Below are 14642 nucleotides of genomic sequence, written 5' to 3'. Positions count from 1 at the left end.
AATTTGAGATATTTAAATTAGTTAATAAAGAAGATGAGTAGTTTGAATAGATCAAGTTTTTTATAAGAAATTTGGAATGAGTAAATGTTTTATAAAGTAATATAAATATATAGATATACCCAGGATTTAACTGCTAAACAATGATTTTGATCTTATAGTTAAATTAAAATGATTTATTTTCTTATTGGAAACTATCTTACTCATCATACTCAAATACTTAAGATGAAACTTGAGATATTACGAAAATACTAGTCTCTCAAGACTTGAATCTTGATAGGAAACCAAATACAATTAATTTACTGATAAACTATCAACCCTATTTGGTTAAAGTAATTATCGATAAACGATTTTTATAAATTGATTTAGTTAACAATAATGTTTGCTAGTTTAAAAACATTCGCTTGCTTATTTTGGTGGCCAAATGCGTTGTCTTTCGCTTAACTAATTTAGTTTAAACTAGTACGGTACTCGCGTTATGCGGCGGCGATGACGACGACAACGGTTGGTAGTGGTGGCGGCGTCGATTGTGTAGGTTAATGTAAAGGAGATAGTAGAAATATTTTAAAAAATAAAGATTTATGGTGTAAATTAGTAAGATAAGAATTTAGGGTTTAAATTAGTTCATTTAAGGGCAAATTGGGTAATTTATCACCACTCTTTCCAAAAGGAATATTTCATTAAGGGCAATTGAGTCATTTTCAAATTAGCTATTTTATAAATATTTTAAAAATTAAAGGATGAAAATTTTTTATATAGTAGTATAAATATAATAATAAAAACTCTTACTTAATTTTATTAATTAATTTAGTTTAAATAAAATCCATTGTTTGGTTGTATGATAGTCTTAATCTTAATATTGATATATCTTAGTAATTGTAAATTTATAACTGGATGTTTAACACCATTTCAATACAGCTACGTAAAATTAACAAAATCATACTTTTGAGTGATTAAGCATTTCAACATACAAATTGTTAACACTTTAGCATTGATCTAGTTAATTAGACTATCTCCAATGTTAAGGATGTCCTTATGCGTCATTGAGCTGCCACATTATATCCTTACAAATCCTTATAAATCCTTCAAATCCTATAATTTTATCTACAACCATACAAACATCCTTACATGTCCTTACATATCCTTTTACCTCCAACTAAAAACAAAAATATATTAAGTAAAAACAAGTAAGGGTATGCCCTTAGGTAAGGGCATCCTTAAAAAAATCTTTAGTTTTGGACAAGCTTCAACGGCAAAGGATATCCAAGGGTACCTAAGGGCGCCTCCATTGGAGATAGCCTTACTCATTGACAGTGTTTTTGGAGTAATGTTGTATTCTTGAGTTTGTTTTTTATGAGAAAAAACAGGATAATAAGTGAATAGAAAAAAATGATATACTTATTTCTTTTCAGATCATCTTAAAATTAGGGTGATTTTTTTTTCTATCTCTACTACCTAATAAAAGAAATCAACCCCTTCCCTAATAAATTTATTCTGCCTTTAAAATTACTTATTTACCCTTAGACTTACCTTTTTTGTTTTTTGTTTTCTTTTTTGAATACTTCACTATTTGTGAGAAAGACATTACTAATGATCAATATTCTCACATGCCACAACAAATTGGCCATTAAATTCATTCCTTCAATTCCTATGCCCACGTACAAAATATTTAGAATATAATATATTGTTTTACACTTTACTTTTTACTTTTTAGTTAGTGTTCACGATCATTTTGATTACGTAATAAGAGTAATAATATATCTATATCTATACTCCCTATTTAAACAAATCCCCCCTGTTAATTATTTTCTGTTTTTGAAATACCTTATTTACCCTTAGATATTTTTTTTATTCCCATAATACTCTCTCCACCCTAAATTCAGTCGCGCTACTGTCCCTTTTTTGTAACCCGCAATTTTGTTGACGCTGATATGAAAATTACTACCATCAACCGTTGTTACTTCCGCCCACCGCCGCAGTATACCGCCGCTGCATCGTGCGGCTATCTATCTAGTTAGAATTTAAAAATCTTCTATCCAAATCGTTTTATTTACTTTCACTTCTTACCTTTAAGAAAACTCAAGAAGACAAAAAGTCATAACATCTATTGGTAAATGCTAACTCGATTAGAGCAATAAAATGTTGCGTTGCATATATGATACGAGTATTCATCTTCTTTACATTAATTCAACAAATATTATATATTCATAGGGAGCATGATTGTATAGTTGAAAGTACTTTCTATGTGTAAAGCATCGACTAAACGAGTACAATAATCTTAAATGCATGCTTTTCTTCTACTTGTTTGGCTTGTGTACGAGACTCACAACTGTTCATACTTCTTTTGTTACTGTTTATATTTCTTTTGTGAGATTAGTATCCTGGAATGTAACTATCTTTGCCCGAATGTCTATAGTAGGAAAAAACTAAAGTTATGTGTATTGTATGTAAGCAACTTAAAAAAATGTTTATTGTATGTAAGAAAACATACGTGGCAACCATATACAGGTGCCACTTGTCAAATTGTAATTGGTTGAAATGAAATTCTTACATACAATAAACATTATTTTAAAGTTGCTTACATACAATACACACAACTTTAGTTATTTCCTACTATAAACATTCGTTCAAAGTTTCTTACATTTTAGGGAACTAATCCCTTTCTTTTGTTGTCTTTTCTAATGTCATACATGATGCATGTACTTTGTTGCATAACCTCTTCGCCACCAACAAAATTTTCATATACTATATACAAATACAAATATACCATATAGTCATATACAATTGCAATCTAATTTGCACCATCCTTATAAATATGCATAACATATAAGCGATGGAGCATATATTAGGAAAAAGAACATTTTTGCTTATGCTGGTTTATACTGATCATGTGTAAAAGCATAATCAAAGCTCCGCTGAATCGTATTCATCTATTTTATTATCTGCAACGGGAAGAGGAAGAGGTGTCGGTGCCTTGATCATGATACTTTGGATGAATGCTATCATCTGCAAATGAACAAATTTCAACTACTACTACAAAATATAATTTAATCTTTAATCAGGAATACATACCAATCTACATACAGACATAACTTTTTCAGCAAATCAACCATCTTGCTGAAAGTACTATTATGCGATTTAAGAACAATGGCAAGTTCGACCTATTTATATACACGAGAGCAAGTACCCGTGCGGTGCGGCGGTGAGATAGTGGTGGTGATACCTAGGTCATAGAATGTGATAGGTTATAGGAGTTGATATGTCATAGAGTATGATAGTCAAATGCCTTAGCCGTACGGGCTCCGCCATCGGATTTAAAAATTTGTCGAAATTATATCGAATGACATCTCTAATGAAAGAGCATGAATTTTAAGAACACCCATACAATTTTTATAATTTATCGACGTATGATTTTTGAGATAAAAGATTTTGAATGAATTGGAGGAATAAATGATTTATGGAGGAGAGAGAAAGGGTATTATGGTTATTTTAGATAAATATAGAATAGATGAGAGGGGTATTTTGGGGATGTATTTAAAATCAATATTAAAAATTTCAATTCAATGTTGAAAATTTGGAAGGAATCTGCTTTATAATATAGTATAGATGGGTGAATTTGGGTTGGATTATGTATTATCTCTAACAAGTCAAATGAGTCAAACAAGTAGAAAGTTGTTCAAAACTTCAGAGTTTTTTTTAATGCACAAATCTCATAACTTGCTATATAGATTATTGTCGTAATATTTACCCGTAATATGGTAATGTTCTGTTAAATTTATTGAACAAAAAAAATCGGGTTATCATGGTTGGGCCCAAATAAATTTACCCGACCCGCCTACCTGCCCACTTTGCCACCTATAGATAGGACTTGTTACTCTAAGTAAACTGAGTTCATTAGAAATCTAGCAATGCACTTTTACAATAATAAACGATAAATCCGTTATTTGAAATGCAGAAAGCAGAAACAGAGAAGAATTTAATGGTGATAAAAACCATACCACAATAAAGGCGGCACACATAAGGCTAAAACCAGGAAAACGAAATGGGGCATGATCAGACAAGAATAAGGCTGTGGGAAAAAAAAGACACAAAAAAGATTTATTAGCTAGAATCAAATTTGATCATGAAACATTATGTGCTTAAAGTATATTTTTTTTACCTGTTAGAGGACTGAAAACCAATGGGGAAATGATACCGGCTAATGAGCATATTCCAGTTATGCACCCTTGTGCCTTGCCCTAAAACACAGATGAAATAACCATCAAGAAATGATACTATATTACATTTATAATTATAACCTTGTAAGGTGGTGTAACCGGTCAGATTCATTGTTTTTGACACAATATTTGAATTTTACCCATTTGGTTTTGACACAATATTTGCCAACATTATTTTACCTTTTACATTAGTTAATGTGTGAATTATGATTTCAAAAATAATACTATTACAGTGATAATCTAACCCTCTAGACTCTAGATAAAACTGTTTCAGGTGTTATTTATAGCGTTATCAATAGATTTTAGAAAACCAACAGCTCGTTTGACACGCTTCTTTTTTAGCTAATTAATATTTGACCCGTTTAAGATAAAAGATAAACCAATAACCCCTTGTAAGCCAACGGGTGAAAATTTACACCCCTACATTATATCAACTGGAACCATAATATGAAATTATTAGTATCTTCGTGCTGATATAATGAACAAAGTACCTGCTCGGAAGGGCCAGCTTGTTTGGATACAATGCTCCGTAACTGAAGTGAAACAGATTTTGTAAGGTAAAAGTATATTGTCAAATTTCATAAAGATTAGATAGTGTAGATATGAACTCACGCTTGGTCCTATAAAAACAGCAAAAATCTGCAACACCGATGAAAGATAGACAACCTGTTTAAAATAAAATGCTTAGCAAAAGCAAGACATACAAAGAGGATTTTCTGTGCATACTTTCAAGGTAACTATAACAAAGATATACAATACTAATTGCTTGTCATTAGAACAAAAGAGTGTACCCATGATGCCCAAGCTACAGCATAGAGAGAAATCTGCACTCCAATCCACATAACGTGTTAGGAAAACTTCTAACACTCTCTAAGAACACCATTTTAGATTTAAAATCCAAACAATCATGGTTACATTATTCGTTGCATGATGACTTTTTGAGAAAAATCTTTGAACTTTTGTAGCGATACCTTAAAATGTTTCTTTTATTCACGTGAAAATGAATATGCATTTAAGTTTATTTGTAAGTAGTCGAGATTATCGCAACGTTAGCTCTAATACTTCATGTTCAAAGGAAATTCAGATTTGATTGGTTGCTTACATATATACAGTTGAAAGCGAGCCCAATCGCTAGAAGTTTTTCTTCGTTGAGTACTTTAGCCAACATGGGCATGATAATCATCTGCAATATAAAATAATATTATATGTTTTATAGAATTAAGTTTGAACAATGTATATCTAACCATGGAATGGAAGTGAAAGGCTTACCAGGGATATGATACCAGCAACCCCATTAATGATCAACAAGTAAGCAAACTCATCTTTGTCAAAATGAAATTCAGCCCTTAAATAGTACTACAATTGTAAGCAAACCCGACAACGTATAAGTCTTGATCTCGGTTTTAACACTGTATTCCTAGTTGACTAAATGAGTGAAAATACATGAAGTACCAGTATAGCAGAGACTAGGCCAAGTTCTCCAAAAGTGCTGAAGAATGCTACTATAGCAGCTTGTGAGAATGTCCAGCTGAAAGTATAATATAAACACAAAAGCTTGAGCTCTGCCAATTATCCTTGATTGTCATATTGTGTATATTAGTAGCATTTGTCATTTTATAAATTTTCGGCAAGTACTTAGATTAATGGAACAAAATTGATACTTGAGTGGTCAATTACTTTGATGATTTTTAGCCATTTAATGCAAGTCATGTAACATTTTAAATACTAACTGAAACATCTGCATATAAACAGTATCTAATTTAATTATAGGTTTCTTATCTATGCTTAAAATCATGATTCCCTATAAACCGATTATATGAGAACATACCTGCTTTTCAACAACGAAATGGAATCATGTAAAGAAGGAGTTGTACGTAAAGGTCTCCGATTGTTGACCACCCCTTTTTCCAGAAGACATTCATTTGTAGCTGTTTCTTTTGATGAAACATCAATCATCATGGCTTCCATGTTAGATTCAGGTAGTAAAATTCTCATGTACAACAGAGAAATCATTCCCATTGCTGCAGATACCTATAATAGTCTCAAAAATATAAAATTCACATACACATTTTTTTTTATCTTTGTAAATGTAATTACAAATCTATGAATGTATATGATTAGTAACCTGGAAGACAGAAGCATGAGAAGGAAGGAAGCGGGTAAGGAGGCTGCCTAAGACAAATGAACATGATGAGATGCCTGAGAGGATTCCAAATGCAGATGCCCGCCGTTGCTCAGCTACATTATCGGCCTGAATATTTTTAAATCAAACGGATACTAAAATTCAAATATTGTGTCAAACCAAATGGGTCTAATTGCGTGACCGGTTTGTTATCACTAGGCCACACTGGAGATGGTTGATCTTACAATAATTTATGTGTCATGTACTCATGTAACATCTTTTTATATATGATTGACTAATTACAAGTTTGAAACATTATAAATGTACTTTCAATTTCCTTTGTAACAAACTTATGCCCAAAGTAGAAGTTTAGAAGCAAATGATACAAGTAATTAAAGGTGATTACCACATAAGCAAGGGCAAGGCAAAGAACTGTCCCTTCACAAACCATGGAAGTAAGAGTCTTGATGACCAAGTATGCATAGAAGAACTCTCTGTCCATGCTGTATGCCAATATCACTGTGTCCAGTCACCGTATTAGTATGTACATCATACATCACACTTGTGAATGTAAATTTATTCTAAAATTGAATATATATATATATATTTTTTAATTATAAGATTTTTCCTTGACCAAGGATCAACCCGAATGGTTAGTCAGATATATGGACTTTATGGAGTCTATAACAATGTCACGTCATGTCACATCAAGTTTTAATGAAGTACTATCACTTTTTATTAACTTACTCTTCCAATCCTATAAACATAAGTTCATGATTACATTCGACTCACAATTAATCGTAACATGATATTATATTACTAACTTATTTGTAACAAAGACAAAAATAAGATTTTAATATTTCTTCCTCCATAAGAGACGGAGACGGAGCCAGGAATTATTTTGTGAGTGGACAATTTTAAGCAATGTTTTAAATACCGATATTTTAATCATACCGGAATACCATCGGGTACCCGGTATTCCTGATATTGTGTAAAATACCGGCCGATATTTTGAAACATGTAATAATATGATGTCCTTGAAATATATATGGGTTTTTGTTGGGCTACTTGAAACATATTCCTTCAAACATGAAATATATACATATATGGACCTTTTTGGGCTGTAAAAAACGTATCTAGCAAACATGAAAACCTGTGGTTTAATTGTAGAAAAACCTACTCATTTAGGTGGTGGCTACTAATTTAGGGGTTGTATTGGTGTGTGTTAATTTAGGGATTGAAAGTTAGGGATAAAAGATGCTCTTTTGGACCGTAAATGACTAAAGACTAATCTCATTCCTTTTTAATTTTTTTTTTTATATATATATAAAAATGTATACCACCAGTATTTTCGTAGGGCGGTATAATCAAAATATCGTGTTTAAAATACCGGGGTACCACCCGGTACGTACCGGTATTTAAAACATGGATTTTAAGAGTCGTATTCATGGATGTAAAAAAAAATTGGCCTTAGTTCGAGAATAGAAAATGGTCCATCAAAAGAATTTGTTCCTCACAGTGGGTTATACTCATATTTAAAAATACCCTGTTTTTTAATAAATAAAGACCACATTATCAGACAATGTCTTATTAAATGAAACGTATAATACATGAAACACAAAAAATATACTTTTTAGGAAATAATTAGCTTGTATGTATATTTTTCTTACATAACCATTATGATTATTATAATTAGTTGTTTATGATAATTATATATAATAATTTGAAAGAACATATTTTTTTTCACAAACAAATACACTATTAATGCACTACACATTTACATACCCAAACGGAGAAAGCTTTTTCTTAAACTTTTCTTCATTCTTTCTATTAAAAATCAAAACCACTCAAACTTTTTATTCTCACAATAAAGAGATCTATCTCAAAGCTTTTTTTAAAACTTTTTTTCATTCTTTTTATTAAAAATTATATTGTATTAAAATTGGAATGAAGACGTCCATGCATCCATGGTTCTTAAATATGAACTATGAAGAGGTTGGTGTGGACTTTGGACTATAAACTTGATGCTCCAATAGATAATAAAAACTATGAAGTCCACTTACGATCTATGTTACAATGGACATCTCCTATGGACTTCCATTGAAGCTGCTATGATATAGCAGCCTAACCGAGTTATTTCTTGTTTTACCCGTGACTGATTCAAACCGTTTTCTTAGTCACCTCCAAATTAATTGTCTAGCATATGATACGAACTTGAGACTTTTTGTGAGAAAACAAGACTTTTTACCACTAGACCAGTTGAAGGTTAAGATTGAAGTAACTACTATCACAAGGTTATACACCTAAATTAGCCTTTCACCTATAAAGATATATAACTGTATTATTTTAATTATCTATACTTCTATATTATTATATAAAATTTATACATTCATATTGAAAGTTTAGAAAAAATAGGACATGCGAATTGACCAAAATACCCTTTATGAATTAAATCACCACTAACGCTTAATATTAAATTACACCATTAGTTCTTTATACTATAAAATATTTATACTACCTTTATAAATCAAACACTTTTACATCAATTACCTACACCATTTGACGTTGTCACCAGCATCACACCGCCGTATTACGCGAATACCATGCTCTTACTACTATATAAAAATTATATCCCCATGTTGAATATCTAAGATTTTTGGGACATGCGAAATTATCATTTTATCCTTGATGAATTAACTAAACAAATTATTTCATTATCTTCTAAAACATATCCACTACTCTTTTAAATCAAATATCTTTATATCAAATACCTATACCACTTGACGCATCTGCCGCCACCAACGGTCGCCACTGTCGTCACCATCTGCCATAACCGCCGTATTGCGCAGATACCGTGCTCGTATTTATTTAAGTGTATGTTACTATCAATTTGAACTTTGTAAACATATCCACTACTCTTTTAAATCAAATATCTTTATATCAAATACCTATACCACTTGACGTATTTGCCGCCACCAACGGTCGCCACCGTCGTCACCATCTGCCATAACCGCCGTATTACGCAGATACCTTGCTCGTATTTATTTAAGTGTATGTTACTATCAATTTGAACTTTGTAAACTTAATCAATAGAATTTATAGATGTAGACTTGGAGAACAAATAAATTTAATTTAAAAATAGAAATAGAAAGCATCTATACTTCTTATTAAAAAGAATAGACCCCCTGTTGAAAGTTACAGGGGAGAAAATGTCAGAATTGTCTTCTATTAAAACAATACCTTCTAAATACAATACAACTCCACTCTAAATGAAACAAAAACACCATTAGTCCCTCAACCTTTAAAATAAGTATACTAACCATTATATTAATTAGATTTACATAATAGTCCACACTATTCGTTGTTACCACCGTCAGTCGCCACCGCTGCCCGTCACCATCGCATTGTGGACACCGCCGCCGCATTTACGCGGGTACCATGCTAGTACATCTTAATAGACATCACTCATCTATATTTGCGTGTTATGGTGAACCTAACTATTTTTGGTAAATTGCATTCACACCCATGAAAGCCATGACACGCAAATGTGTCATGTTCTTATTATGTGTAGTCAATAAGACATTAACATATTAAATTACAAATAAATTTTCAAAGTTGAAATTCGCCTAATAGGCTAATAGCTTATGACAATAACACCACTATAAAAAAGGGTGAAATATGAAAAATAATTTTCATTACATTACATTCTTAATAATTATTCGCTGATAAGTAAGATTAAGGCATAAAAAACTTTCTTATCGAGTGATCAAAAGAGAAGATGATGTAAAATTAAAAAATATTTAATTTTGTTTGCATTTCGCGTTGAGCTAACCCATATAGGAATAGGCTAGTAAGCCTTGTGTCATTACATGCGTAAACACTAAATTAAAGATATAACAAACGTGAATTAGTGAATCACTAGTCAACTTGGGCGAGGTACGATAACAAGTCTTATGTCGTTTCATAAAGATAGATTAGACTAGTTAATCAGCAGCCCACTCTTCACTTGGGCAAAAGCCCATGTGAAGTGTTACATAATGTTGGGCCCATGTGAATTGTACGTAGTATCATATTTTCTAAAGATTAGATTAGAGATAATAGATAGTAGTCTGTTTAAAATAATTACCTGAGGGGAAAATGGCGAGAATCATTGGAAAAGTGAGGAGGAGCTTCCTTCCATGATGGTCAGACAAATGTCCGATTAGTGGCATCATCACTATATTTCCCATTCCTGTTATCTGACACAAATATATTCGTCACGAACATTAATTAGGGTTAATTGCGATAAAATGGACAATTATTACGTAGTTTATTATTAGAATTAAATATCAATTGATTAAATACGTACAACTTAATTTATAATGTGTCTTTGAATAAGTTTATATGCTCCCCTTAAAAGTAAGCTTGCCTTCATTTCCTAATAAATCCTCTTAATTGATGAACCTAATATCTTTCTAAACACAATCAAACCACATGGAAAAAATCAAATAGGTGATAAAAAAAATAATAATAAGTAAAAATGTTAATTTTTATGGTAGTGTGAGTATTGCTATTATTTTTTCAAAATGACGATTAATTTTATCCCTATTTATTATATTACATAAACGTGTGGTATTGAGTATTATTAGGCAAAGTTTTGAAAAGTATAAATCGTTTTCTTTTCCTTATATGATAGGCACCTAGTTAAAATTTATTTGTTAATGTATTTGTGAAAAGAAACAATGAAGTGGGTGGTACCGAACCACATTGAGCTTAGGGGTAGCTCGGGCTATGAGTCCGTTAAATTGATGTAGTGTAAGTTTTTTCAAAAAATGATGTATTCTTTAATGGTGCTACAGGTCTCGGTTATTATAACTAACTTTAAACTTTTAAAAGATTTACTTAACAATAAATCTTATAAAGATGATGTAGAACTATATGAGAAATGAAAACAACCAAATTGCCAAAAAAAACCCTTAAAAACCGTTAAAATTGGTCAAAAAATTTAAAAAAATGCGAAAAATCGTAACAATCTAGTCGTTATCGTCACTTAACGTCGATACAAAGGCTAATGGTAAATAAATTTATTCTACCGGTCAGTTCGAATCCTGGTTCCGCCACTGAGTGGTATTTTGTTTTTCATTTCTTTATCTTTTTAGGAAGTGATAAATTGATTTTTGATGTAAGAATCGTCCAACTTGCTAGGCCTACGCTTTTTGTTGCTAATGGTGTACGTGTAATATATATACGTTATACAATAATAAATAATCCAAAACCATGACACCATTTTGGAGACGACATGTGCTTATTTGTTTGTTAGTTACGTTATCGAAAATCAAATTTCTCTTTCCAAAAATGATAGTTATATTATTAGGAGATGATTTACGCAACACATGTTTGTCATACACTAACAATATATGTTTCAATCAGTTGTATTGTATAACTATTTAATGCATATATTATTGTATATGGTAAAAATATGCTGTGAAAGTATCATTTCTAATATTATCACTTAGTCATATTTCTTTCTATCATTTATTTCAATAACATCATCATCTATGTTAAGCCCATTTATTAATTGGAGGTGATTCGAAGACTCTGAGTTTTTAACTTTTTGCTACAATTAATAATCCTTTTCTAGACATTTATACAAAAATAAAAAATAACAATCTTTATCTTTATAATATATAAAAGACAATTGTCTTTCAAAATTATTTTTAGAAAAAATATGATGTGGCAAGTCTACAATTTTACTTAAAAATTCTTTATTTTAATTATGATATCATAAATAATTTACAACTTTTTAATTAAAAATAGCTCACTAAATACTTATTTAAAGTTCTTAATCTTTTATTGCAAACAAAGAAACTTATTTTATATTGTATAATATCCTTTTATGTTTTGTTAATGCAATGATTACTTTAATTTACAAATTATTGTGTTATTCAATTCACTATCTCCAAATTGATTTAGAATATATTAATAAAAAAATTACATGCATATTTTTTAGTTTTATAATTTTAATGAAAACGTCCGGATTGAACCCGGGTAAATTCGCTAGTAGATTTGATAAATGAATATTCTTTAACTTCATATGTTTTTTGGTACCGGTCATTATCTACCATTACAAGGAATACTTAAGGCACCTAATCTAACACATGCAGAACTTATTCGAAGCAGAGCACTTGATCTTAACATTAATATTTAATAAGTATGGATACCACTTGATCTTTTCTAGACATTGCAAAGTAAAAAATGTAAGAAAGAAAATGAAATAGGTAGAAAAGAGTAACAATCGATATGTGATGTGTAAATCACAATCGATATGTTTTCCAGTGCAAAGCTATCGATCAGTCTATTAGGAACATACATGATTACAGTTCAAATCAGTAAATTATCTTCTTATTGCAAAAAATAAAAATTTAAGAAGATGAATTTTCGTTTTGATTTATGAGGGAAATCATCACACACACACACACAAATAATAATAATAATAATAATATCGCAAAATGTGTGCAAAAAGATGGTTACAACTTTGACATTAGATTTTCAAAATGCGAAGTTGAATCACTTAATTAAACACAAACTTTTGAATTAAAAAAAAATGTAAAAACTTGTGGTTCGAGTCATAATGTAAAGTAAATAGGACAGTAATAAGATAGTGGAGATCATATACCGCTTGTTGAATTCCGGTGAGGTAAATGGCTAAAGAGCATTCGTCTTGCCCGGGACAAAGTGCGGCCATGCTTACGTCGGTTATCGCCGGAGCAACCATGAAACTAGAGAAGTTAAACAAAAAAACCGTCAAGAAAAGGTGAGAGAGGCTCCATGACCACCACATGGTCACCTTTTCCGCCATGATCATATATGTCAATGCGGTTATTTATTATGTACGTTGGAAGAGTGGTTTTAATAGACAAAAAAAAAAAAAAATGCAAAATGTATTAATTTTGTACAAAGAATGATGAATCATAGTGGATTTTATTTTATTATAGGAATATCAATAGAGACGTGACTATTTAACTTTTTCGTATGTGTACTTTAGTTAGTTTTTGGAGTCGTCGACATCCAAAAGTTATTTATCTTGGAAATATATATGATCATTTCTTATGTTATTATTAACCTTATTAGGCTAGAATAGTCTTGTTTACACATGCAAGTTAAACTAATGACTTTAAATTTTTTTTATATATAGCTTTTTTTAGTGATAAAAGAACATGTCGTATATTAACTAAAAAAAGCTACTAGAGGATACGAGTATATATTATGGATGTTAACAATAGCAAAATTTGAGAACGAAAAAAAGAAAATGTAAAATCTTTAGGAAATGACAAATATAATTCTAGAAACTATGTTTTTTTTTAACATCAATTTTATACTCTAATGGCCTTTCAACGAATTACCGAAAAACCTCTAGAAATTATGTTTAATTTGTTAGGATATGTCTAAACAAAATAACTATAACACACATAAAAATCTTCCTTTTTTTTATGTTAATGTTATTATTCAAAGTGAACCATCAGGAGTGGACGTCTATTTTGGGTCTTGAAAGCAAAGTTTTTTTTTCTATGGATTGCTTGGGATGGTGGTGTATCTGGCGTTTTGGTAGCAATTTGGGGTGTTTTGGAGTAGGAGTTATCTCACTCCTCTTAGTCTTATACGAGTAATAAGACCAAGTGGTATGAGGCATTCCATGGGTGGGGGGTTTTCCGCCATGTGGCGCCACATAAGCAAACAAGGCATTCTCCAAAAATGTGTGGGGTGAGGCAACTTTGCCCTTATGGACATCTTCCGTCATGTGTCAGTGCTCCTATGGAGTTATATAGGATAAAAAGAAAAAGAAAAACAAAAAAATAAATATAAACAATAATTAGAAGAGTAGCCGTTTGGCATTGGAAAGGTGAAAAAGTCCAAGTTTGGTCCACGGATTTGCCCAACCCTCCACACCCATATTTTAGCCCGGAACGCCTACCGGGGGCAATGTAGCAGGCGTTTTGGAAGGGTTCGAGAGGCGTTCCAGCCCTAAAACGCCTAGAGAACCCCTCATACCACATAGTCTAACTAATAACTATAACAATAACAATATTTCACACAACTCCCTTGACTATTTTATGTCACAATTTTGGGTCCTAATAATAATCTCCGCTTATGATTTAAAATTTATATCTATTTATTTAACTTGAATGTTGAAAATATCTTTGATGTTCAGAAGACTTTTCAAGCTTTTTTTCATTGTAGTAATCTTCATTTGACATTAACTTCAATCTTGAATTTTTGATAAACATTTTAAAGATTATTATTTATTTTTTTAAAAAGGTTTTATATAT

At 31.0% G+C, this 14642-nt stretch overlaps 1 protein-coding gene across 1 annotated transcript; it reads right to left on the bottom strand.

The window, feature by feature from the left end:
• Positions 1–2716: 2716 nt before the first annotated feature.
• Positions 2717–13203, bottom strand: LOC122589514 (hippocampus abundant transcript-like protein 1). Its single transcript, XM_043761814.1, has 14 exons — positions 12992–13203; positions 10463–10574; positions 6743–6855; positions 6340–6465; positions 6043–6245; positions 5667–5742; positions 5484–5570; positions 5317–5397; positions 5006–5038; positions 4827–4880; positions 4706–4747; positions 4157–4235; positions 3996–4066; positions 2717–3003 (listed from the first exon to the last, which is right to left on the bottom strand). The coding sequence occupies exons 1-14, from the start codon at positions 13178–13180 to the stop codon at positions 2902–2904; spliced, it is 1368 nt and encodes a 455-aa protein (XP_043617749.1). The 5' UTR covers positions 13181–13203; the 3' UTR covers positions 2717–2901.
• Between the last annotated feature and the right edge of the window lie 1439 nt (positions 13204–14642).

Source organism: Erigeron canadensis, chromosome 2 (genome assembly GCF_010389155.1).
Source record: "Erigeron canadensis isolate Cc75 chromosome 2, C_canadensis_v1, whole genome shotgun sequence".
In the NCBI taxonomy this organism is placed as follows: Eukaryota; Viridiplantae; Streptophyta; class Magnoliopsida; order Asterales; family Asteraceae; genus Erigeron; species Erigeron canadensis.
Note: the sequence above shows the minus strand (reverse complement) of the source record. Positions and strands in the feature narration are given on the sequence as shown.

Coding starts and splice junctions, on each gene's coding strand:
- LOC122589514 (XM_043761814.1), bottom strand. CDS start 13,180: ATGATCATGGCGGAAAAGGTGACCATGTGGTGGTCATGGAGCCTCTCT. Junction 6,856..10,462: donor TCTCGCCATTTTCCCCTCAG/GTAATTATTTTA, acceptor GACTGGACACAG/TGATATTGGCATACAGCATG. Junction 4,748..4,826: donor CTGTTTTTATAGGACCAAGC/GTGAGTTCATAT, acceptor GTTTCACTTCAG/TTACGGAGCATTGTATCCAA.